General features: G+C 31.0%; 5 protein-coding genes across 15 annotated transcripts; 4 read left to right on the forward strand and 1 right to left on the reverse strand.

Moving 5' to 3' along the window:
- Positions 1–2,966: 2,966 nt before the first annotated feature.
- LOC122631716 (T-cell activation inhibitor, mitochondrial) lies at positions 2,967–5,486 on the forward strand. Of its 2 annotated transcripts, none has more exons than XM_043817739.1 (8): positions 2,967–3,133; positions 3,215–3,329; positions 3,499–3,899; positions 3,984–4,296; positions 4,363–4,463; positions 4,506–4,667; positions 4,745–4,876; positions 4,990–5,486. In XM_043817739.1, the coding sequence occupies exons 1-8, from the start codon at positions 3,111–3,113 to the stop codon at positions 5,222–5,224; spliced, it is 1,482 nt and encodes a 493-aa protein (XP_043673674.1). In that variant the 5' UTR covers positions 2,967–3,110; the 3' UTR covers positions 5,225–5,486. The 2 variants fall into 2 exon arrangements, with proteins under 2 accessions (XP_043673674.1, XP_043673675.1); XM_043817740.1 differs by having other exon boundaries at positions 4,524–4,667.
- A 157-nt stretch (positions 5,487–5,643) lies between these two features.
- Positions 5,644–9,620, forward strand: LOC122631714 (engulfment and cell motility protein 1). The gene is made up of 7 exons (XM_043817734.1): positions 5,644–6,392; positions 6,546–6,839; positions 6,927–7,355; positions 7,458–7,874; positions 7,973–8,410; positions 8,482–8,788; positions 8,867–9,620. Exons 1-7 carry the CDS (start codon positions 6,282–6,284, stop codon positions 9,028–9,030), a joined length of 2,160 nt encoding a protein of 719 aa, XP_043673669.1. The 5' UTR covers positions 5,644–6,281; the 3' UTR covers positions 9,031–9,620.
- LOC122631715 (probable protein S-acyltransferase 23) lies at positions 9,616–12,689 on the reverse strand. Of its 4 annotated transcripts, XM_043817736.1 has the most exons (10): positions 12,340–12,689; positions 11,967–12,217; positions 11,708–11,822; positions 11,506–11,631; positions 10,986–11,431; positions 10,639–10,888; positions 10,381–10,553; positions 10,144–10,309; positions 9,822–10,030; positions 9,616–9,782 (listed from the first exon to the last, which is right to left on the reverse strand). In XM_043817736.1, exons 2-9 carry the CDS (start codon positions 12,143–12,145, stop codon positions 9,827–9,829), a joined length of 1,659 nt encoding a protein of 552 aa, XP_043673671.1. In that variant the 5' UTR covers positions 12,146–12,217; positions 12,340–12,689; the 3' UTR covers positions 9,616–9,782; positions 9,822–9,826. The 4 variants fall into 4 exon arrangements, with proteins under 4 accessions (XP_043673671.1, XP_043673673.1, XP_043673672.1 ...); XM_043817738.1 differs by lacking the exon at positions 9,616–9,782 and having other exon boundaries at positions 9,803–10,030; positions 11,967–12,231; XM_043817737.1 differs by lacking the exon at positions 9,616–9,782 and having other exon boundaries at positions 9,803–10,030; positions 11,967–12,249.
- A 542-nt stretch (positions 12,690–13,231) lies between these two features.
- Positions 13,232–19,428, forward strand: LOC122631717 (23 kDa integral membrane protein-like). 7 transcript variants are annotated; one of them, XM_043817745.1, is made up of 5 exons: positions 13,232–13,961; positions 14,935–15,123; positions 15,205–15,363; positions 16,376–16,508; positions 18,675–18,890. In XM_043817745.1, exons 1-4 carry the CDS (start codon positions 13,902–13,904, stop codon positions 16,469–16,471), a joined length of 504 nt encoding a protein of 167 aa, XP_043673680.1. In that variant the 5' UTR covers positions 13,232–13,901; the 3' UTR covers positions 16,472–16,508; positions 18,675–18,890. The 7 variants fall into 7 exon arrangements, 6 of the variants coding, with proteins under 6 accessions (XP_043673680.1, XP_043673679.1, XP_043673681.1 ...); XM_043817744.1 differs by lacking the exon at positions 18,675–18,890 and adding an exon at positions 16,684–17,971 and having other exon boundaries at positions 13,233–13,961; XR_006327757.1 differs by lacking the exon at positions 16,376–16,508 and adding an exon at positions 17,981–18,090 and having other exon boundaries at positions 13,237–13,961.
- A 1,038-nt stretch (positions 19,429–20,466) lies between these two features.
- Positions 20,467–24,910, forward strand: LOC122631719 (CD63 antigen-like). The gene is made up of 5 exons (XM_043817748.1): positions 20,467–20,679; positions 23,063–23,251; positions 23,341–23,511; positions 23,775–23,978; positions 24,117–24,910. The coding sequence occupies exons 1-5, from the start codon at positions 20,620–20,622 to the stop codon at positions 24,189–24,191; spliced, it is 699 nt and encodes a 232-aa protein (XP_043673683.1). The 5' UTR covers positions 20,467–20,619; the 3' UTR covers positions 24,192–24,910.
- Positions 24,911–25,555: the final 645 nt, after the last annotated feature.

The following is a 25,555-nucleotide window of genomic DNA, read 5'->3' on the forward strand; positions in this document are numbered from 1 at the left end:
TACTGATATGATGATTGTTTATATTATGGTATAAAAACATTAATAATTAAAATTGAAATTACTATAAAATATATCACATTGATCAAGGAGTCCAGTGATGGGTTGGTTAGTTAAGAAATATCCACAAACGTTGTATGAATTACAAAACATCTTAATGAAATTCAAAGTTTTGTTCACTATTAATTGTTCATTATCCTTGATTTCGTAATGGTTTATAACTAATACAAACATAATTTTTGACCCATTTTGATGAATAAAGTTTTATTTAAAAAATGAAAGTTTAAGTACGGACTGTTTTTTGCTTGAAAAAAGCTTTATTTTTATGCATAAATTATTCTTCAAAAAACGCCACAAATAAAATAAAAATTAACAAAAAATGTTGGTAAGAATAGATTCCTCTTTACATTATGAGTATATGTTGGCAACGATATAGTTGTGATTTATCGATCGAATATAAAATTGTCAGTAATAAAAGCTGGGGAATATTTCTTATTTTTACAAATATCGAATCAATTTTCTTTTACATTTCGACGAGTAAATATCAAACTTTTTTTTTTACCAAACGATGAGATAGAAAATTTACTTTCGACAATTTCATAATTATTTAAACTATCCGTAATCTACACGGTGTACAATAAATTCATATTTAAACGATATTCGTTTAAATATTACACAACTCGTGGCACGCAATAAACAAAAAATAATTTTAACTTAAAATTCTAATACTTAAAAATTTTGAACTTGTCGTTGGTTACATGTGACGTCACATCAGAAATCGAATTTTCGATAATTAAAGTCGATCGAGAATTTTCGATCAGCCTTTCTTTATATTCCGACGAATAAATATCGAAGCTCCTCCTTTCGAAAAGGGACAACTTCAGAAATTAATACTTCCGATAATTATAAATTTATTTAAACGTTATAAAAGTACGCAGAGATAAAAAAAATTAATATTTAAACAATAGTAAATTCGATTAAACATTAAATGGGTTGAAACACTTGTCAAATATAAAATAATTTTAATTGAATTTCTCTTCGATTTTAATTTTGAATTGGCGGTCCTTGGTTACGTGTGACGTCATCAAAATCGAACCTTCGATCGACTTTGATCGTCACTGGATCAGTCTTGTTTTATATTTCGACGAGTAAACATCGGAGATCTCAAGGATATCTTTTCTGCAAGTAACAACAAAGAGTAAATGCAAGTATAATTCTATATTACACATTTCTTGAATTACTTATACAATTTATTTTATTTTAGACTTAAATTTTAAACTGCCGGTCCTTGGCTACATGTGATGTCAACAAAATCAAACTTTTGATCGACTTTGATTGTCACTGGATCATTCTTATTTTGTATTTGGACGAGTGAACATCGAAACTCCCTCAGGAAGTCTTTCTTGCAGATGTCAACAAAGAATGAAAGTAAATATATCATATATTTCGTAAATAATTCATTATAACAGTGATACTAATCATTTTGTTTGTATTTTTATGTTTCAGAACTTCATTGCAATCGCGCGCATAGCAATGAAGTAGTCGAGTATTTGTATCGTTAAAATAATAATATCGCGAAATAGAAGCAGTGTTTGTTCGTTCGCGTTTCGCGAATTAAACAATAAATGTTTTTATATCGATTGCGTGCAATGCAATCCTTAGAGTCAGTGTTTATTAGCGAAGTTTTTTGCTTTTTTAACAGTCGCACAAACTGTATTTATAAAAGGTAGTAGAATTTCGTGGAGTAAATTCAGTGACCGTTCGTAAATAAATAACTACCGCGAATTAAAGTCAGTGCATCATTGAAGAGGATTTCAACCAACTTCGATATCGACCTATCTCATTTTCAACCACCTACAAATCATCCACCCTCAATTTCGACCTAAATCGCGGACGAGTGTTTTGGAGCCATCGCAGAACTTCTTAAGTAGTAAGTGAATTTTTAAGTTCCTCCGATCATTCAATCACGTCGAGGACGAAAGGTTCAATTCGACACGAGTGATTGATTGTAATTAATTAATAGAAGAGTATCGAATGACGAATTTCTTCGGAGATTTACTCGTGATGTTTCGTGTTCTTTGATTTATTTATTAGATTAGGATAGGGTTTTTTTTTTTGTTGAAATGAGTTAATTATCATTGTTCGAAATTCTAAATATTTTAATCATTTCGAGAGTTTTATTTTATTAACAAAATTGATTTAACGAATTTATATTCAAATTTAAAAATATAATAAAAAATCCTTGGACGCTCCATTCTACAAGCGATTACTTTAATTATTTAGAAAAAAAGATCATGCAATTTCGCTTGTAATCCAGAGACTATTCATCGCGAATGTTTTCTTGCTTATTCTTTATTAAAACTCGCGGTTCTTTACTATTTTCGCAAGAGAAAAATATTTAAAATATAATGTAATTCATCTGCAAAAAAGTATAAACAATTAGGCATGAGTATGGTATAACCAAACAAACTTATACATCGATGCTATAGGATCTTAGTGATCCTTTATTACTCTTCTAGTTGATATTTTGTCCATATATGTCGCTGAAGTCGCAAGTGTGATTAAAAGATGGTAACCAGCTTTAATGTTAGAATTACAATGAAATATATCACATCGATTGTGAAGTCCAGTGATAAGTTATTTTCCAAACATTCACAGACGTCATATGAATTGCAAAACCTTTTATGAGATTCAAAGTTTTGTAAAGATATCTGGATGCTTACAGCGATTAATTGTTCAATACAATAATAAAATTACAATAATACAACAATAAGATCACGATCAATGTAATTCAATGGTATGGCATCCTAGCTATATGTGTACACATATCATGTTCCCCTCCTTTAACCTTGGCATTCGTTTCTTACATTTTTTATCTTTACATCCGTTTGAATGTGACGAAAACGTGTATAGCGCGTGATATTTAAGGCGTATAACATCTCTGTATATTACATACGCATTGCTCTAGTGCGCACGCGCGGAATTAAAGTACGCGCTTGGCAAGCTTTTCTTTATGCATGCAACCAATGATGACAATAATAATCACTCTTTAGTTGGTAAATTCTATCGAGACATGAGTTGTACGACGTCACGGCGGTGATTTGATTAAAAATATGTATTGCACATTAGCAAGATGGTAATATAATCGAAAAATTAATTCTTGAAACATAAATTGTGGGAGTTCACTGACAAACTGATACATAAATTTTGTTAATAGTTTTTGTAGGACAGATGCAGTGAGAGCTTTGAGTATGGGTGAAGTGGCCACTGCACTTAGACCCTTTTATTTCACCGTTCATCCTGATCTTTTTGGGCAGTATCCTACACAAAGAGTAAGTAGAGGACAATAGATACTATTTTTTTTATATCACTCATATATTCAGACGATTGAATATAAACAATTTAAAAAATCTTATGTTAATTGTTCCTTATATTGTAATTCCATATAATATTTTTATAAGCTTTTATTTATATTAATTAGATTTTTCTTTTTTATTTTAGACTGTAAATGAAAATTCTTTGAAACAGCTAAGCTCAATTTTAGAAACTCTTCAACAACAAAGACCTATAAGACCTACAACATTGCCATTTTACTTACGTTCAAAAGACGAAAAAGATTTGAAGGCTGGCAAATTTACATTAGTTAAAATAGAACTTAATGAAAAAGATTTAAGGAGAACAATTCGTTCTATCTTGAAGACATGCGATTTGCCTACAACATTTGTAGATAAAATAGAAGAGAAACCATCCAACATTCAGTCTGAATCATCATTTAAGTCAAGATATTGGCAAAGAAGAAATAATCCAGGGGAAACGATAGATTTTTCTGAATTAGAAGATGATCCTATTTATGCTTCGATCATTATGAGAAGAAAAATGGATATTGAACCAGATACACTGAAGTAAGAAATAATTTATAAAAATCATTTAATATATAATAAATTATATTGAGCATTAATTAACAACATATATCTAATTTTAATTAGAGCATATCTTGAAAAACATATAAATGAAGTACATGTAAAGTTAGAAGCATGTAAATCAGTAAGAGAGGAGGTGAAAAAATTAGAGAAGGCATTATGTTTGGACTTAGGTCTAAAAAATATTATGTGGGATTGTGGTTGGAATATTGCTCATTATAGAGGTTGTTTATTAGCTTTTCAAGCATTAGCAGAACATCATCCAGAACCAATGGGAATTTTGAAAGACAGGACACTAATATTTGCCAATGACACTGGAATAAATTTAGAAGGAAATGTGATGTTAAACTCTGGTGAAGTGAGGAATAATTGGCTTGATGTAAGAATTGTTTTTTATGTCATATATGTAATAATTCATTATTACAATAATATTTCTTTTTGATAGCTTATCAAAAATGTACAGAAGTATGATACTATATTGCAAAGATTGCCAGCTTTTGAAAAGGCGATATCCACGGTCCTTCTTGATATTAAAGTGGGAAGACGGTGCGTAATACATCACATTTATTGAGTGACGGTAAGGCTCAGGGTACTCTATATGTGCAGGAAATTCATGCCTAAAGTAATGGCTGGTCAGTATGAACGTCAGCTTCGACAACTTACGACTACACTGTCCGATTATCGAGGAAGAAGACATTACCCGAACGTTTGGCCAACAAATCTATCTGCATATGAGATAGTAATCGAAGCGTTAGTAATGTTACATTATGGTAGCAAATTCTTAATACAAAAAAATAGTTAACATAACAGTTGCTTTTCATTTTTAGTGAAGCTGGTCCTTTAATGCTTTCTCCAACTGGACAATTTATTGTACCATCCTCTTGCCCAAGTTTTTTGCTGGTCAGTTTTATTACAGAAAATTTATCAGAAGCTAGCAAGAGATTGCATCATTATAATAAGTAAGAAAAAATATTCAATTTTTTTTTTATTTGTAATATATATATATATATATAGATAAATAAAAATAACGAATTAATTCTTTAGATTATAAGCACACATAATTTTATTCTAGTATAAAACACATTGAACGAGAACTCCATCAAAAGGTTATCAAGGAGTTAGGCTTGATTAATCTTAATAAAGATGACAGTATTACACCAGATTTAATGATACAATGCTGCGAACGATTGCTCATGCATAAAAGACCACTAGCTCCGTTATTAAACAATGTAATGCTTTGGGTAACACATTATTACTCTGTTATGAGCGATGGTGTATTATGTATACCATGGGATTGGAAGCTTTAATTTAGTGTAAAGAAGGATAAAAAATAATGTCAATTCATATAAATATATTTGTTAATTGTATTAATTGAACTTTATACTCTAATCTATATTAGAATTAATAGATTAAAAACATGTACATATGTTACAATTATTAAGTGAGAATGGCTGTGTGATTGTGTGTCTCTTTTCCTTAGTAAATACAAATATCAATTGGATTTTTTCTATAGTCTTTATGTAAAATTAATAGTACAATATCAAGATGATAAAGCTTTATATTTAATAATTACAGTAATTTTTTTATTTCCTCTATAATGATTATATATACATAAGAAATAATGTACGTCCTGTTTCTTCAGAATAATTCAGCATTTTTTTGAACATAAAACATATATTTCATAAACTTTGAGTAAATAGATGTGTAGGATAAGAAGAAAGACAAATGAGTAAAGTTATTCAATATCTATCGCTAGATAGCGCTTGTGTCACTATCAATAACAGAAGCTTCTATGTAAGTTTTAATATCTCTGCATGTCATCATATCTCTAATTTTCTATAGTTGATAAATACAGGATATATACTAGGTATACATATTAAACAATATCTTGTTTGTTTACGGTATAAACTTGTAAATAATCGAAACGTGTGTCTAAACTATTTAGTATCGTGTGAGAAAGTAAATGTTTATAATTTAGTTTTTTTTTTGGATTTACTAGTAATAACTAATTGTTATGCTTTGGTATTGCAGTTTATACTCTCTCGTAAATAAAATGGCTACCGCCCCAAATTAAAATGAAACAAAATGCTACGTATGTGATTCTATTTTTATACGAGAAATTATGTAGCAATGCAAGACTTGCGACAATTTTATGATGACGTAATTTTTACGACGAATATTTTTCAAGGATATATCAATAACTGAAAAAGCATCTTTGAATGACAGTTGTCACTTTTATGATACGAATCATGCAAAAGTCGCATGATTAATGATGCAAAATATAAATTGACACTTAATGAATACATTAAATGTAATTTACGTGATTGTTAGTTATATTTAGCTGTGCAATTTACGTGAAAAAAAATGCCGGTCCAAAAAGATTCCAATATTGTGAAAATTGCTGTTCAGATGACAGATCAAGTACCACAGTTAATTGAGTTTAATCAGAAACAGCCATTAACTGGTATTATTCAGGTAAATAAAGTCTTGATGCAATTTAAAAAATGTATGTGTTGTTAAATAAGTAAGAAATTATTTTAATGAATCAATAATTTTGTTTATTCATAAGAAAACTTAAATAACTTGCAATACTCTAAAATTGATTCATCTGATTATTTTTTCTCGTAGGAGCTGTGTAATGGATGGGGTCTTTCTGATTCAGAATTATATTCATTACAATTTTCTGAAAATAATAATCAAAATTATATTACAGAAAAAAATCGTAATGAAGTAAAGAATGGTAGTATTCTTAGATTGGAATTTTCTCCTTCTAAAATAGCTACCGATATATTGACAAAACTGAATAGTGGCACTCCGGAAGAAAACATAACAGCATTACAGAAATTAAGTTCTTTAAGTACAGATATGACATTTGCATTAGAATTTATCAATAAACAAGGATTGGGTCTCATTATTTCTCAGGTATTTCAATTGCAATAACTCTTTACTAATATAAATAATAATTTTTTAAAAATATGCTTATCATTTTTTTTGTATATATATATATAGGTTGAGGGTGGAATGCGTAAAGGTAGCGCTTTAGCATATTCTCTTCAGTCCTTTGTAGAATTGATGGATCATGGGATTGTATCTTGGGATATTTTGGAGATACCATTTATTAATAAAGTAGCAAGCTATGTGAATAATCAATCCGTATCTCTAGATACCAATATAATTGAAGCAGCACTTAGTATTTTAGAAAATATTGTTTTAAATTCATCAGGCAAATATGCTCAAGTTGAAAAAGAAGTTACCTTTCCTAATTTGGTAATGCATTTGCAAAGTACAAGCCCACAAATACAGCAAAATGCTATTGCTTTGATTAACGCTTTATTTCTCAAAGCTGACACATCCAAACGAAGAGCCGTCTCTGCTACATTGCAGTCGAAACAAGTCCGAAATGTTTTTCTTACCAATGTAATTAAATCAAGTGGACAGGTACGATGTACTGACATTATATATATTAAAATTATATATCTGCCGATCGAAATTCAATGGAAATCAAACGGAAATCTATTAGTATTCTAACTATTGTTTCAGGTTGGTACGGAAATGGCGCATCAACTATATGTCTTGCAAACACAGATTTTAAGTCTCTTAGAACAGAGAATGATGACTAAAATGGATCCACAAGATCAAGATGCTCATGATAAAATAAAAGAACTTAGACGAATTGCATTTGACACAGAAGGTGGTATTGGAATAGATGTAATTGCTCGCAAGCAAGGTTTATATGCTAAGGATTATAAAAAATTAGGTTTCAAATATGATATTAATCCTGCTCTTGATTTTACCGAAACACCACCCGGCATGCTAGCGCTCGATTGTATGGTATATTTTGCTCGTAATCATACGGAAAATTATACAAAGGTCGTCTTAGAAAATTCTTGCCGAGCGGATGAACACGAATGTCCATTTGGCAGAACAAGTGTTGAACTCGTAAAGTTATTATGCGAGGTATATAAAAGAACATATTCGTAAAAATATCGATATTTGCTATTTTTATTTTATAGCAATATATATCGTTTACTCTAAAATCTTATCTTTTCAATTAGGTGTTACGTATTGGAGAAGCACCGAGCGAACAAGGACAATCGTACCATCCTATGTTCTTCACACACGATCATCCATTTGAGGAATTTTATTGCGTTTGTATAGTTTTATTGAATAAAACGTGGAAAGAAATGAGAGCTACTATTGAAGATTTTGTAAAAGTATTTTCCGTTGTAAGAGAGCAAATTACAAGAGCACTTCAGTGCAAACCAACGGGACTAGACAAATTTAAAAGTAAATTGCAACAGTTGACATATTCAACGATCACCAATCTTTGGCAGCAAGAAAGAACTAGTCGCGAGGAGTGGGAAAGTCACGCAAGACCGATTGTTGAGCTCAGAGAACAAATTACACCTGAAATATTAGAGTTAATTCAACAACAACGTCTTGGATTTTTGGTAGAAGGAACTAGATTTATGAAATATAGCGCTAGAGGACAGGTAAATGATCTCTGTTTGAAAATGGCTTTATTTGAATATAATAACTCTAATTTACGTTTTTAAATTTCTAGAGAATTAAGGATAAATTTTGGTACGTGCGTTTATCACCTAATCATAAAGTATTGCATTATGGGGATTGCGATGAAAAGTCAGTACCGTCGATAGATGAACTACCTACAAAATTGGCTGTTGTTGAGATTCGAGGTTTAATAACTGGAAGAGACTGTCCTCATATGAAAGATTTACAAAGAAGAAAAACAACGCATCAATTAGCATTTTCCTTAATGTTGGATTCTGTAGAAGTTTCCAGTTTAGATTTTGTTGCTCCTGATGAGCAAGTTTTCGATTATTGGACTGATGGCATTAATGCTTTACTTGGTAGATTGAAATTTTAATATTATTTAGCAATCTAGTGATGCATACATTACTTAAACAAATCTTGTTATCTTTTTATAGATAATAGAATGACCAGCAAAGAAGCTGAAAATGATCTGGAAACTTTATTATCTATGGATATTAAATTAAGACTTTTGGATGCCGAAGGAATCGACATACCTCAAGATCCACCGCCGATTCCTGAACCACCACCAAATTATGATTTCTGTTACGAGTTAAAGTAATATGTGCAATTGATACCTAATATACATTCTATTAACTCGATATATTAATTGTGCATGCCAAATAACTGCCAGTAGTGAAATTGATGTAACTTAACGTAAGTAATAGTTTTTATATTATATTATGTTTAATATTTTTATCAATGCTTTTATTCGTATATCTACTTTTATAACAGGATGCCAAAAATATTATTACCGTTTTTTATAGAATTTTATACACGTATTTATATGAATTTGTAATATATAGGGTGATCGTTTTATTTTATATAATAGAACAATCGTATGTTAAAGTAGAGCGTAGATCTATATTACTATTATTTACAATACTATTTCCTTATACAAATTAAAACGATGTACCCTGTATATTATCCATTGTGCGTATAATAGGCTATTGCTTTGCTAAAAATTATATAGAGGCCTTTTTAAACTTTTTTATAGAAATTAATGACTAAGATGAATTCTTTTTTTTTTTGTAATACATTAATCGTGAGTCGTATTCCATAGATTTTATTATACAAATACTTGATACTATTTTGTAATAAATATATTTATGATCACAAGTATACATATATATAATAAACTATACAATTGTATTCAAAGAATTATTTATTAAAGCGCGTCGAGCAGATTTTTAAATCGATGCAGTAAAAAAAAAAAATTTATTAGCATGAACGTGTACTATAAATGGCGGTGTTATTCAATGTGAGTATGTCAAAAGTTCAAAATGGCAGAGATTTTGGATCAAATAATTACATCTGTCAAGTTGCATACAAAGTGTAGTTTACAAATGACATCTGTATTACATAACATCTTCAGTAAGAATTTGATAATGCTGAGGATCGTTTATTCGATGATCAGGAGGACAAAGGAAGAATTCAATGAAATTAAGTACAGGACCTCTGCTAAATGGATTTAGGTATCTACCTTTCCTATCTCTTAGATACGGGTATCTCTTATAATTAAACATTTCGTTAGTTGTTAGATTCATACAAGCATGGAGTACCTGTATTAAAAAATAAAATGATTTTTTGAGTTTGCATTAAACAATATAAAATACATGAAATTCTCAAATTGATATGAAAAGATATAAGAATAAGGGATTTATATTGTATTTACCGAAGTGCACGTTAGTATCCATCCAAGACCACAAAAAACTAATGCTTCCAATACACCCAAGACATATAACAATTGGATGCCTTCAATAGCCATACAATAACACGCAAAGTACAACGTAAACGAGCAGTTTATCGCCACACACATTACAAATAAGAAAAACCACATTCTGAAACAGATATATTTCGATGCGGTAAGATCAATGGAACAGCATTTGTTACGATATAAATTGTTTCTCACCTGTTTCTCAATCCAACACAGTTATATATGAAAGGACAATGATGATCAAAACATGTGACACATCTGTTGCAAATTCTACAATGTTTGGCTCTCAGTGGCCTGAAACATCTGCAGCTATGACACAAACGCGATAATAAAACATTTCTTTTTTTCCATTTATCAAAATATGGTATCTAAAGAAAAAAAAAAATATCGCGTTGGATCATGTTAACGAAGATTTTCATTTTCTTTAGGATTTGAAATTTCGATGAATATTACCTGCTTTATAGCTCTGTAATAAGTCTCACTATTTTGTGGTACATAACCGGGATCTCTTCTGTTTGCTACTATCCATGATATCCACATAACGATGTTCCAATGAATAAAACAATAATGACTTCCTCGCAAAAGGTTCCAAGTCAATGGAATACATTTAAGTAAATACATAGGATAACCCCAAAGTAAAACTGATATCATAAACAATAGCAATGGTCCTTTACTATTACCAGCTCCTCCAAATAGCAGAGCCCTATCGAAACGTTATGTCATTGACGATAATTCATCGAGCTTTCGTCTTATTAGGAAACATTAGATAGAGATCAAAATGAAAACAGAAAGAACCGAACCAGAGTTCGTTGATAGGTGGAATCCATCTAGCTCTCCGCTTTTGCTCGGCTTGTAATATGCGTACGATCTCGGAATGACGATGACTCTTTGCCAGTTGCAACGGAGTTTTACCATTTTTATCTCGAGGCTCCAGTTCGATCTTGCTCTTTTCGCATAATATCTTAACGCAACTAATATTTCCCGATAAACAAGCTAGATGAAGAGGAGTAGATCCAAAATAATCGGGTTTCTGCAAATCAACACCGCTGTAAATCAACAGTCTGATCAACTCGGCGTGTCCTTTGTAAGCGGCCCAATGAAGCGCGGTATCTCCATTGATATCCGTCAAATGGCCCAGTGCACCAGATCCAAGAAGAAAAGCGGCTGTAGCAAATTTTCCAAACATACAGGCTGTCATGAGAGGAGTTAGACCTTTAAAATCGGCAGCATTGACGGCGACTCCGGCCTAAACGTAAGTTAACCGTTAGAAGAAAACATCCACGAATACTATCGTTTTTCATTAGTCGCATATACGTAAACCTTCAATAATAATTGCACTATAGCACTATGCCCTTTTCGACATGCCCAATGTATAGGCCTAGGGCCTTGCGTTCCAAGACAAGAATGATCAATGGGTCCGCTTCGTTCTATAAGATATCTCATCACCTGTCGCATTATCGTTTATATTGAATCTTTTCCAGAATATACAATACTCTCAAGGACAATGTATAATTTCACGTACTTCGATGTTACCATCCAAAGCAGCCCAATGAGCAGGTGTATATCCCCATTCGTCTCGGGCATTTAATATACTCAATCCACTTTTCTCTACCAACTCCTCGACCGCTTCAATCTCACTGCAACAGGATTTAATAAAACCTTTTCATGAACGTGATCGTTCGAATAAAAAGTGATACCTTTCAAAGATACAAAGATCGTTCGTCATTCTATAATAATATTTTTAACAATAAATAAATAATGATAAATTCCTACGCTATAACCTTGCTCTAAGAAGATCAAAAATTTGTTTAGTTTCATCGCTTGGACTTTGGCCCGACGCTGCCTCGGTATATATATTGTCATCAGGTCCATTGCTGTCCCTTCGTTCAGTACTTTTATCAGAATTTTGATTCTGATGTGTGCCACTCGAAAGCAGATTGCTGGGTAGATGCCCGACCATGTCGGGATCGGGACTTAATTCCCATACGGATCTCGCCGCACCAGGCCCTGTTACAGGGCTCACAGGATAGACCTGTATGTATTTCTCTGATAAGTTTCATAATTCTTTAAAAAAAAAAAAAAAAATTAAAAAAAGAAATATAAGAAAAAAAAAACGAAATACAACAAGAATCTGAGTTAGCGAATTGGCTTTACCTTACAAAGCGTCGCGAGTTCCGTGTTAAGTCGCTCGTGTTCGGAAGGTGTTCGCAAAGTTGCACCTTGCGTTGATGTGGAGGATGTACCACCACCTTCCGGAACGGTTAGTCACAAAGACACGTTGGGACCGACCATATTTTCTATCTTTTTTGCTGTTTTCTTTTTTTGTTACCTGGACTGGAATTTTTTCACTTCGAATTTTTATCTTTTCTTCTTCCTTTACGTTTTCTTTTTAACATAAGCAGGTAATCGTTGATAGAAACGTTTCGACCAGACTCTCTCGAGTCTCACTAATGCAACGAAATCTTTTCAAGAGTAGGTTGCCTTCGTTGTTGCGCATTCGAATCAATAGCGTCGCGTCGAATGGACGCCTGCGTCTTGATGAAACACGCAATGTTAATATATTACTCTTACCTTGAAGATATTTTTCTGATAACTTTACGTCGTTGTACATTAACCGGAAAAACCAATTCGTTTTCCAAGAAAAACTCTAATAATTGGAGGTTTCGAACGATCATTGTATTCTTTTTTTTTTCTCTCTAACAATTCGCAACTTCTTCTACAGCGAATTGATCTGAACAGATCTACGATTAAATTCGATTTTATCTTTTTAGTTTATTTAAAAATATTTCCATTGTTCTTCGATAATACAAAAAAGAACGATACGTTCTGGTGCCAAATTGTATCGATTCAAAGAAGAAGTATAATGATATAAAAAAAATCTTTTACTTAGGATAGATTATTTATTTTCAGGATATTCAGATTAAATGACTTTTTACGTTTGAATATGAAGTATAAATGGAGGAGAAAAAAAGATATAAAAAAAAAAAAAAAAAAATAGAAAAAAAAATTCCAAAGCGATACTCAAACATTTTTTATTTCATATACAAGTAAAATATGAAGAACATTCTTGAAAAAGTGGTAAATTCAAATGGGACACCTTGCATATCGATCGAACGGTGGTGGTCATAGCGTAACGAAGGGTTGCTGGTCAAACCCTAAACACCTGTGCCTTTGCTATAGTAACGCTACGTTTTGTTCTAGATATTTAGTATTATAGTTAAACGGGACATGGTCGTGTAAGCTTCTCGTCGATAAACTTCTTAAACTCGTTAAAGCTATGGATAAGAAATTCGAGAATTTACAAAATTATGTGCCGTCTTTTACGCGCGAAATTTAAACATGAAAATAATCGAAGGTGGAGTTCAACCGCGATGATATAGGATGTAAAAATTTGAAAGAGGAGGCGCGTTCAGAGATAAGAGATTCGACGTTAGCGCTAGATTTGTTGCAACGGGTCAGACTTTCGAACGATCGAAAGACGCGCGCTTCAAGAAACGTCTCTTTTGTGATCGTGTCGCCCTCGTGATAACGACGGCGAGTTCGAGCAAAGTTAGCGACTACATGCATAAGTAACTCTCTTTCTCTTCAAGTACTCGTTTTATTTCTGAGTGTGTACGTGTGTGTGTTGCGTTTGCAAGCGCGCGCGCGCTCGCGCGCTCACTCTCGATCTCTTTTCGTCTCCTCCGCGCGTATATTTATAAACGTGAAATGGTGAAATGGCACGAGCACTCGGCTGCTTGCGATATCTTCTAATCGCCGGTACTGTCGTTCTTGGCGTAAGTGTTATGCTCCCTCTTAGCTCACTTTTCTTCTTCTTCAACCTCTTTTGATTCTTTACTTTTCGAAAATTTATCGACGTCGACATTCGATGTGGTCTTATCGATGATATTCTATTATTCCTATATTCTTTAATCTTTTGTTCGATTATTTTTCATGACCGTTACATATACTATAACACTGTTGGAAAATAATATCGCGAGATAAACGCGGAAAAGAAAGGAAAAGAAAAAAACAAAAAACAAGGTCATCGAAAGAGATGTAAAATAATTGTTATTCGTTTGATGCCGTTATCGTTGAAGTTAGTTCTAACGAAGGAATATTTTTTAATCATTTTAATTATACGTAAAAAATTATTTCGTTATCGAAGATATTCCGAGTAAAACGATAAATATGATTATCATTATTTAATATTAATCGATCGTTCGATTAATTTTTCGATTGATTTTTCTATCTATATACTTTTCTTTGATCGTAACGATGATCGAATCTTTCAAGTTACTCGCAAGTTTTAACTTTGTACTTGTCTTCGATGGATTTATCGATGCTTATCTCTCGTAATGTCGTTCGATCAGTTTTCTTTTTATATTTTTTTCTTCTTATTTTATTAATACACTTCTTCGTTCTAAACTTCGCCGAGTATTTTGCGATGTTGGAAATTGTCCAATTCTCTGATTCGCGCTGATAATCCGTGTCTATATAAATTCTTTCATTTTTTAATTCTATGTTTTCTCACATCGAGAAATTATCTAATGCTATAGAGAAATATATCTATAAGTATGTACATAATTGATACCGCTGAAGTTTTACTACGTACGATCGAGAAAATATATCTTATCGATGATAAAAGGCTTTAATAATAATCAAAACATACTTTTAAACGTACAATACATTTTCTCGACATTTTTCCTTTGCACGATATAATCACATTTTTATTTTACTCAAAGATTCATATCCGGTAATTGTTTACAGATTTCAGGAGTAGTAACATCCGCCTTCGCAGGATTTTTCTTGTATCAATTAAACGAATATAAACAACTCACTCCCGAAAATGTTTATGGTCCATCCATCGTTCTTTTGGTTTTGGGTATCTTCACGTGTGTCATCGGTTGGTTGTCCTGGCATTTTTTCGATTTTACGCAAAAGGGACAAGCGATATTGGTAAGAAAATTAATATATATAAATATACAAATATTGATTTTTGATTTTCTTCTAACGTAATTGTTAACGTTTGATTTTTAGTTTGTTACAAGTTTGGTGATTATTTCCCTGTTCGAAATGAGCGCCGGAATATGGGCTCTTGTCAGACATGAACAAATAGATTTTCTTCCGACTGCTCATCTTAAAACAATATTTATGGATAAAGAAAATCAACCTTTATGGGAGCACATACAAGCTAAGGTAAATGTATCATTATTTGTTTTATTACCGATGATCTTAATATTTAATTTTATTTTAACAAATGTAATCAGCTTTCGACGGTAACGCGAAGAATATGCAATTCGATTGGTGAATGCACGTTATCGTGCTTCCATTTTAATTGACGCACTTGCAATTAATAGTAACGCTTTATCCTTTGAACGATTTAAGAGGAGTTCTTTATTGCTATGCGTTTGCAAAAATTTAATTTAACTAATTCTCATAGTTACAACTTTTGTTACATTTTTTGTAATGATCAAGAGCTCAAGAAAATAACATTTTTTATAAATCTGAAACGATAATCTCGCGCAAGAAAGCTTTACTTTTCGAATAAGTCCTTGATCATCAATATCTAACAAAAACTATGGCCTTGAGAATTCATGTAAACTCTTAAGACTCGCAAACGCAGAAGAAGAGTATTTTTATACTACACCAGAGAGTTTTATACTACACCGGGTCATGTCGGACTTCTTTTTTTTTCGAAGAGTCTCGACATACAAAATAACTTATTCCATGTCCGTGTAGGTACATAATGGGAGAATAATTTCGATTGATACAAACGCAATAATGCTACTGTGCATCTTTATAAATTGAAGGAAAACTCCAAAAAAAAAAAAAAAAATACGAAAAGACCACAAAAAAATTGGTTTTTTCCTTTTTTTTTTCATGATAACAATTTTTGGTAGATTTTGATGATCAATGGCTTAATCGAAAGAAAAAAGTTTTTTTTTTTCACACAAGATATTTATTAATTATGTTTATTTTCTTTGGTACTTTGTACTTCTTTCAAAATTAATAAATGCGTTCTTTTAATCTTCTCGCGCGTTACTTATTTTAAGTCATTTTGAAGATAACTGTATTTTTATATTGTCTGTTATTTTTGACTCTAATTATCGATATATATTATTCGATTATTTATATATATGTAAGAATATAGAAATTTATTATTATCCCGATCGAATTCGTGAGATGGATGTTTGCAATCATGCTTCAGCTTGATGGTCTATTTTCCTTCTTGAATCCTTGGAAAAAATTCAAAGGTTTTTATAATTCTCAGGGCCACAGAACCTGTTTTCTTACAATTACGTAGACTTTCACCAAACCCTGGCAATAACTTTTCCTTCAAGGTTTGTCCTTTTCCTTCCTTACACATAAACTCACATCGTGCATATATATATATATGGAAAACAAATATAGTAGGAGAAATGATCACAATTTTTCATATTATTTTTTCATTGATATATAATTATCATCGATAACTTATAATGTAGTACACAATACTATTATCTTTTTATTTCGTAGGGACTGTTAAGTGATATGACAAAATAAACAAAGGACGAAGAATTGCAATAATTTTTTCGAACGGGATATAAATCTGTTAATTTACTTCTACGATATTAATTATCAATAATATTATAGAAAATTAATATTATTGATTAAATTAATAATACTATTAATATTACGCAACATAGATATATCTATTAATTTATCGAAACAATATTATTACCACTTTAATATCGTATAATGAATTGTTTTAGGCAGATGCAAAAAAAGAAATAATGCACGTAATGTCAATTTTTTATGAGAAGAGTTATCAACATCTATCTAAAAATCGTATGTTTCATTTCTATTATGAAATACATATTGTCTTCGTACCAGCTGTTTTATTAAAATTGACAATCATACGTTGTCTGATATTTTATTATCAGCTCAGTAACTTTAATTTACTGACTCTGATAGCATGAGGGGAATAACATAGCTATACCTAAGCCGATAGAGCATACCGATAGAGTATATCGAAAGAAGGGACAGAATTCTCTTAACATATTTTTTCCGCATTCATTGCTGATGTCATACACGTCTCGTGCGACATTGGGTTAACAGCCTTAACGCCAAAGGCACGGTCTTAAGGCCTGAAAGTGATCAGTTCTTTTCTAATGAATATTATAATTTATTATTATCATCAAGAATATTCACGATCGAGTTTATATTACTTGATATTTAAATTTGGAATAAATTTTAGGTCGCAATGAACTTTGTAATTCGTTTAACGAGACGAGTCAAAAAATCGGTTCTACTAAACGAAACTAATCGCGTTCTAAGCGCGTGACAAATGCATGGGCCTTCAGTTATTGATTGACGAATGATAGTCAATTGTTGTACTCAGGAGCGAATTTACATAGATCGTTGTTAGAGCTTGGTTGAGTTCGAAAACTTAAATGTTAAATTCTTTATACACGCATCGATAAGATGTACTACGTAATACGACGTAAACCGTAAAGAAATTCATTAATCAAAATCAACTAATGACAACATGAAAATAGTAACGATAAAAAGTTTTATAAGGATGATATTCTTATGTCTTACGTCGATATGTATGCGGAGGCCTTTTTAAGTATATGAAGGTTATGAATACGTTCCTGACCTGATTACGCTCCATCATGTGTATTTATTTACGTCTTCTGACTCATCTCTTTGAACGAATTATATATTATCATTGCGATCCTTGAGAGATGCATTTATGACTTAGTGGATTCTAGCGTCTAACGATTGATCTAATAGATCATTTTAATTAAATGCTATTTCGTCTTTTTTGTAGCTTTGCTTTTGGTAATTTGGCTATTTTCTCGATTCGCAATCCGACAAACCTATTGGACAATGTTTGGAAAAAGAAAAAAAGGAACAAGTGCAGGCGGAGTTTGAGTAAAAGTAAATAGAAAGGAAAGGAATGATTGATCCTTCATTGATTGTCCGGATTGTTCGTTTCGAGTATATTAAACGATTTCTCTAATTTGCAACTAAAAATAGATAGAACGGTTAGAGTATTTTAGTTTTTAGATAAATGTATTTCGAGTCCCATTCTAATCCAGCTTTAATTACATATGTTTGTATCGTACGTTTGCTTTAAATCATTATTCGTTGAATGCCAAATGTGTGTATGGGCTTGCATGTCCAAAAAGAATTAATAACATTAAGCGAGTAATTTGTTTTAGGCTCGCGAAATAACGATAAAATGTCTATCTTTGTTAAAAAATCTTTAATTGCATTTTTGTTTCTTATTAATTTTTATGATAGAATTACGTAGTCGTAGTTTCCTATTTTTTTTTTTTTTTTTTTTTTTTTTTTTTTTTTTTATATAAATATGCGTAGATAACAAATGGATACGCATTCTAATAGATTCTTTTTTTTTGTGTTCGTTAAAAAATCAATTGTATACTGTTGTATAAATAATTTCATATCGATAACGTAAATACATACATAGCTAATATCCATCGACGTTTTTATTGTTTTAGTTTCTTTGTTGCGGCATGGACGGACCTATCGATTATCGTGGAAAAAATTCGGTTCCGTGGTCTTGTTGCGATATATCATCATCCCTAAACCCAAACAACGATAAATTCACTTGTACTACTATGTATGGTAGAGGGTGCCACCATGTGATGATAAATCGAACGAAATCGATTTTATTACACGTGTTTCTACTCAGTCTTGGTAAATTATTGTTGGAGGTGAATAAAACATTTAATGTTCTTATCATCGGTTTATAGTATTAGATAGTAAAAGATTATTTAATGAAATTATCAATCCTTTTTTTTTTTCTTTTCGTTTATTTCAGATTTTTCTAATAATATGTACAACCTGTTACATGAAAGCTTTTGTGGATAGAATAGAAAGAAGAAGACAGGATGCATTGACTCGTAGAATATCCTCGCAAGTAGTATATCATCCGGATAATAATAAAAAGCTTTTGGATCAGCAATCCTCCGCATTCAGAACCGAATCCATTGAATAATTTAATTGTTAGATCGAATTTATATAAGTTCGATCATTGGTAATGAAACATTCGAGTTGAATCATTTAAGATTTCATCAACGCGATCGATTTTCAATGATAAGATATTATGAAAAAAGTATGATTCATTACGAGGTGACTACTGAAATCGAAAATAAAGTCAAGAGACTTCATTCGTGAAATAGAACATAATTTTTAAGACATTAGCAAGGCCTCTTATCATGTTTATATTATAAATGAAACTTTTGTTACGTATTTTAATTGTTATAAGATAAAATAATAGATTAGTGACAATAAATTTTTCTTATATTTATAAACGTATCACGATAATGATATTCTCGTAAGAATGAAATCCTGGAATATAACTATACAGAAATTATAATAAAAAACAATACTATAAAGAAAAAGAAAAAAGGAAAGATAAAGGACATCGCTCGTTTCTTCCAACTTCCATTTATTTGATCTATTTATTTGATTAGAACATTTAGAATTATGTACATATATATACATACATATTTGATAACATGTCTAGGTTGCGTCTGATTTAAATTGAAACGATGTATTTATGTCTTACATCAAGTTGAAAATGAAAATTTTATGACATGATTTGCATATCATTGCATTAGAGATGACAAAGAAGTGAACATAGTTATATATCATTGGTAATGTCTCTTTGCTCAGGGACGTACGTACGATCTTAAAAGATTTCGATAACACATGATATTATACAAATGATATTATTATTATTATTCAATTTTTACTAACATTAAAGTATCAAGTTAATTCTACGAAAAAACATTGATCGATCATATTTCATATCGGCCATCTTTGCTATTATAATTCTACGTTTTTATTTTATCGATTTATTTTATCGATATATTTTTATTATATCGATAACAATGATCGAGGCAATCGATTAGACGATTCTTACGACAAAAGAAAAAGGAAAGAAAAATCAATGAGGAAAAAAATTTCGTTATATTGTGCATTAAAATCGTGTGAATTTTTAGGATAAGACAGGAAATAAGAGTTTCAGATAATTCGATTCGCGTCATGAGACGAATGGGCAACGGTGTGAGTCATGTATGAAGATAGAGAAAGAAACAAAGACAGAGAAAGAGAGAGAGGAGAGAGAGAGAGAGAACGATACAACAAAGAACGAGGGAGGGGAGAGGTTTGGAGAAGGGAAAAAGAGAGAGAGAGAGAGATTGGATGAAGGACGAGGTGGGGATAGCTGCTACGTAAACGTTCACAAAAAGACTGAAGAATAGCGGCAACGGTGCTTCAGTCGAGTTTCTATCGTCGTGTCTGATGCATCTTATTGCGCGTCTCGCGCGACCCGGAATAACCTGTTGAACGTAGTTTCTTATTCGCGTAAACACTTCCAGTGGTGAGTTATTCTCGTTGCTTAAATTTAAAAGAGAAGAAAGAAAAAAGAATTTCAAGATGAGCTGTGGACTGGGATTAATAAAATACCTTCTCTTCATATTTAACTTTATTTTCTCGGTACGTATATCCTTCGATATATATTTTTAAGTAAAATAAAAAGAAGGTTAGGTACTTATCGTATTACGTATAATATAGGTTTAACAGAAAGGTTATATTTTACAATCTCTACAGCATAGAAATGTGTAAGTCTTACTCATAAAAGAGATTATCTATGACAAAATGCGTATCTAATCGAACAGCAAGCAGAAATACATATATATATATATATATACGTATGTGTGTGTGTGTATATTGATATCAGGCATATAACGTTACTACTTAACCATGTTAAAAATACTTGTTTCGAATACGTTTACTTTTATTTTCTAATTGTTAGAGTTGTATCGTATGTACGACAAAGTGTACGAATTGAATTTATCAAATATTTGATTAGATAATTTTAAACAACAATTCTAACACCGATCTTTCTTCGTTCGATTATATTAACGAATACATATATTACGTTTCGTTTGAATAAGAAAATTTAATACGAATTTCTACCTATGATTTCAAAACAACGTATAATATTAAATAATTACGTGAATTCAATGTCGTTACGTGATTCTCTTATCTCTATTCTTTTCCGTTGCTTTATAAAGTTGAATAGCGCAAAAATAGTGTTATGTTGTATTAACTAGCGTCGCGATGAATTGTCACGAAAGGAAGTTTAAAATGAAAGATAAGTAGATAATAATTCGCGTTGGCGTTAAAAAACGTAGATAACAACACGGGGAATAAGATGGTCGTTATCAAACGAATCATTTTGGGAATTTTCCTGCTTGAATGATAATCTAAATTTTATATTTGGAATATTAAGTTGTCTATAAGAAATAGTATGACGTCATCGTTTCCTATTCTCTACGAGATTGTTATTAAACGAACGAACTCGAGAGGTCTTCGTTTGTTGGAAATCAGGATTGTTGTTGAATCGAATTTCGAAGAAGTATGATATCATCGTTTTCCTTTCTCTTTGATATTTTTGTACCATATTATCGTTCTTCTACGAAGATAAGTATTTACGTATGACGTGTGTTATAACGACTTGAGTTTTATCGCTATCAGCAATGCTTTATAACATGAAAATTTAGATACGTACATATGTTTTAATCATTTATGAATGATTAGAAAATGATTGAACAAACCTATTATGCATGATCTATGATATACGATATAAGTATCTCAACATCGATTACTAATTATAAACGAATATATATATATATATATATATATATATATATATATATATAATCTATATTATTAAAGTGTGCTGATTGGATACTATCGGATCGTTACGTGATTTCTGATGTTATCCAAAGTCGTCATCGTTTTATAAAACTTAGATACGTTGGAGATGCACGTACTGAACGATCGACTGCGAGCTTGGATATACCGGTGACTCTCTTTTGTTAAATTTCAAGGACAAATATGTCGCCCTTGTGCACACACCTGCGATAATCTCGACGTAAATTATTCCAAAGAGATACATGTAGGTTAGAACGTTAACACAATATGGTTGCGTGTAAACTTTCCAACGATATGTTTTTTTCTTTTTGTTTTCTTTATATATATATATACATTCTCTTTTTTTTTTGATAATTCAATGCGACGATATATTACAAAGCAACTTTTCAATTTTATCGCAATAGATATGTTTAGACGATACAAGTGTTTTTAATAGATTATCGATTTACGAGAAAACAGTTGCGCCGATATTGCTTTTTTTCTTTCTTCTATTTTGTTTTCTTGTATTGTTTTCCTATTTTTTATTTTTTATTTGACTAGATTCTTACAAAACAAATTCGTTTATTCTGAATTAAAAGATTTCCAAAATAAAATCGTTTAGATCGAAGTCGAGCAATCTTTATTAATTTTAAGATATCGTTTTAATCGTAAAAACAAGTTCCTTTGTTTTAATTATAATAATCAATAGAAACTATAATCGTATACTCGTATTGATCTACAACAATATTTTTAATGTTTCAATGTTGCACTTCGTTTTCGAATATATATACACGTATGTAAATATATATTTTGAAAACAATACCATTTTCTATTTATTAGTTTCATTAATTAAGTGTAGCGTAACATTAGAGGTGACTCAAAAGTTTTAGAAAAAAAGTCAATGTTATCACGTAAGCCGGATGACCTCATAATGCGAAAGAAATCAATATCATTTTGATACTGTCGAATTTGGTTTTATTGATCAATACTTTTTTATCCGATATCCATTTTTAATATATTATTTTCTTTTGTTACAGTCGAATAATAATATCGATCAGTCGAGTATTTATTATTTTTCATATATTTAACTGGTTTATTTATACATGCAAGATTTCACAGACATACACAATCACACACGAATTTATTTCATAAACTTAAAGAATAATATTCGCTGTTGCAGTTATGCGGCTTAGCTATTCTTGTAGTCGGTATTCTTATGCACATAAACCTTGATAATTACAAAGAAGTTGTGCAAGAAAATGTGACTGTCCCCTCGGTGACATTTATTGTCATTGGCAGCATCATTTTTGTTATTGCATTTTTCGGATGTTGCGGTGCGATACGTGAGAGTCATTGCATGACGATAACTGTGAGTATTTCATTAATTTGTTGCTCTCCATATTTTAGATCAAATGTATCTATCGGACTTTAATAAAACGAGATAAATATTATTTCCAGTTTGCATCGTTCTTGTTAACGATACTTATAGTGCAAATTGCCGTGGCGATATATGCATTTGTAGTCTTCAGGGAATCTAATATCAACGTTAACGATACATACAGGGAAGTATTCAGTCGTTATTGGACTTCTTCTACGGAGCGAGAGATCGTAAATATCGTTCAGAGTAATGTAAGTATAATACTCACCTAATCGTTTACATAGTTATAATATGCACTTGTATATATTGGGCTGACATATCATTTATGTCTTTATTTTTTTTTTATAAATATCGGTTTGTTATTATTTAAGCCCGAAATATAACTAATTGTTTCATATATTACATACACACACACACACGTGATTTTCATTATATCTACTTACAAGTATAATTTTCTTTTTTCTGTTTCGTTAATTGTAAAATGTAGTATTTATCTTTATTTTTCTTTTTTTAGTTAAAATGCTGTGGTGTTGACTCATATCGTGATTTTTATGGATTTAATAATACTATACCTTCGAGTTGTTGCGAAACGTTGCAAACGTCATCCTGTCCAGAGCAATTGAGCTTCCAAGTTGGATGTAGTCCCGCGTTGAAAAATTTCTTGGTCTACGCTGGAAAAGTATTGGGAGGTATTGCTATCGGTATAGCCTCAGTCGAGGTAAGTTATCGATTATCTATCTTTTCATTCTTTTTTTATTTCTTTTTTTTTTTCCCCTTTATTCTTGGAGAAATTTGTAAATTACCTATTAGCGCATATCTTTGAAAACTTATTGATCTATTGTTTTTCTGTTTGCAGTTGATCGGTATTATATTTGCATTATGTCTGGCACAATCGATAAAGAATTTCGAGAAAAGAGGTTACAGAGTATAGGTCGATAATCTAAGAGTACTATATCCGTTTAATATTTTTTTCTTTTTTTCTTCCTCTTTCTTTTTTCTTCCTTATATCATCGACATAAATTAACGATAAAATTATCTTTGGGGATAGTCATTTCTTGCAATGGAAATTAAATTTCTGGAAATGAAAATTTCTCAATGGAGATTTTCTTTTATAGATACACAAAATGTTTGTTTAAGTTTACAGGTTTATAAATTCTAAAGAGAATTATGAAATTGGAAGTACATTTGCTTTGTTCTTTTTTTCTTTCCTTTTTTATTTTCTTTTTCGTTGCTTGAAAAGTAGTATTTTCATAGCAGTATTTATTTATATTAAAATAATATTTTGTTGCTTGGAAAATAATATTTTCACTTTAGAAAACGAATCTGACAAGAATAAATTGCGTTAAAAGGAAGTAACGTAGTCGAATAGACGATATCTGTAACTTTTGTAACGTAAAGGATAGAGACACGTAACGTACCTAATTTTATATAAAAAATCAATCAATTCATAAGAAAAGTTTGTTATCGTTATTCCATTGTTAACGGACAACGAAGATAGAAATATACGTATATTTACGTATGATATAAAATATATATACATGAATTTAGTATTATTATCTTATTCTTTGTACAATGAATATTTGATTTAGATTTATGATTTGTTAAGCAAATTATACTGTACGCACAAAAATAAAATTATCTTCTAATAAACTTCTTTTATTTATTTATTTCTTTTTTTTTTAATCAAATAATTAAGGAAAAAATATGTACTAAAATTAGTAAATCGTATATCATTTTCTTATATTGTCATAATTTATTAAGATTAAGGGAGGATAACTTACATCCGTTGTACTATAATACATTACTATTTACAACGTAAAGTCGGGCTTGCGTTCATTGCCTCCCTCGCTTCACACACACTCTCTCTCTCTCTCTCTTTCTCTCTCTTTTAAACACGCACACACAGATACGCGCATGTGCACGCATTCTATTCATCTCTCGCTCACTCTCATTCCTATATCTTCTCTCCGTAGTGACAGTAGCGGACAGAGTTTACAAATATCTTACAACTATATCCGAAAAATGATTACTTCTCTAGACTGCAGGACAAAAGTTCTCTCGTATCTTCATTTTTTTCTTTTCTTTTTTTTTTGTTTTCCCTTATATTGTCGCGCATACCGAACTATGAAAAATGTGGATTTAATTTTGCGCAACGACGATATACATACGTACTTATCTTCCGTGTATAGCATCAACAACTCAAATGTCATAAGTTATATCTTCGTCCTAAATCTGTTAAATAGTTAGCTGACAACGACAATATCGTGATTCTTACTTTTCGTGGAATAATATTTT

The sequence above is a fragment of the Vespula pensylvanica genome, chromosome 9 (assembly GCF_014466175.1).
Source record: "Vespula pensylvanica isolate Volc-1 chromosome 9, ASM1446617v1, whole genome shotgun sequence".
Lineage (NCBI taxonomy): Eukaryota > Metazoa > Arthropoda > Insecta > Hymenoptera > Vespidae > Vespula > Vespula pensylvanica.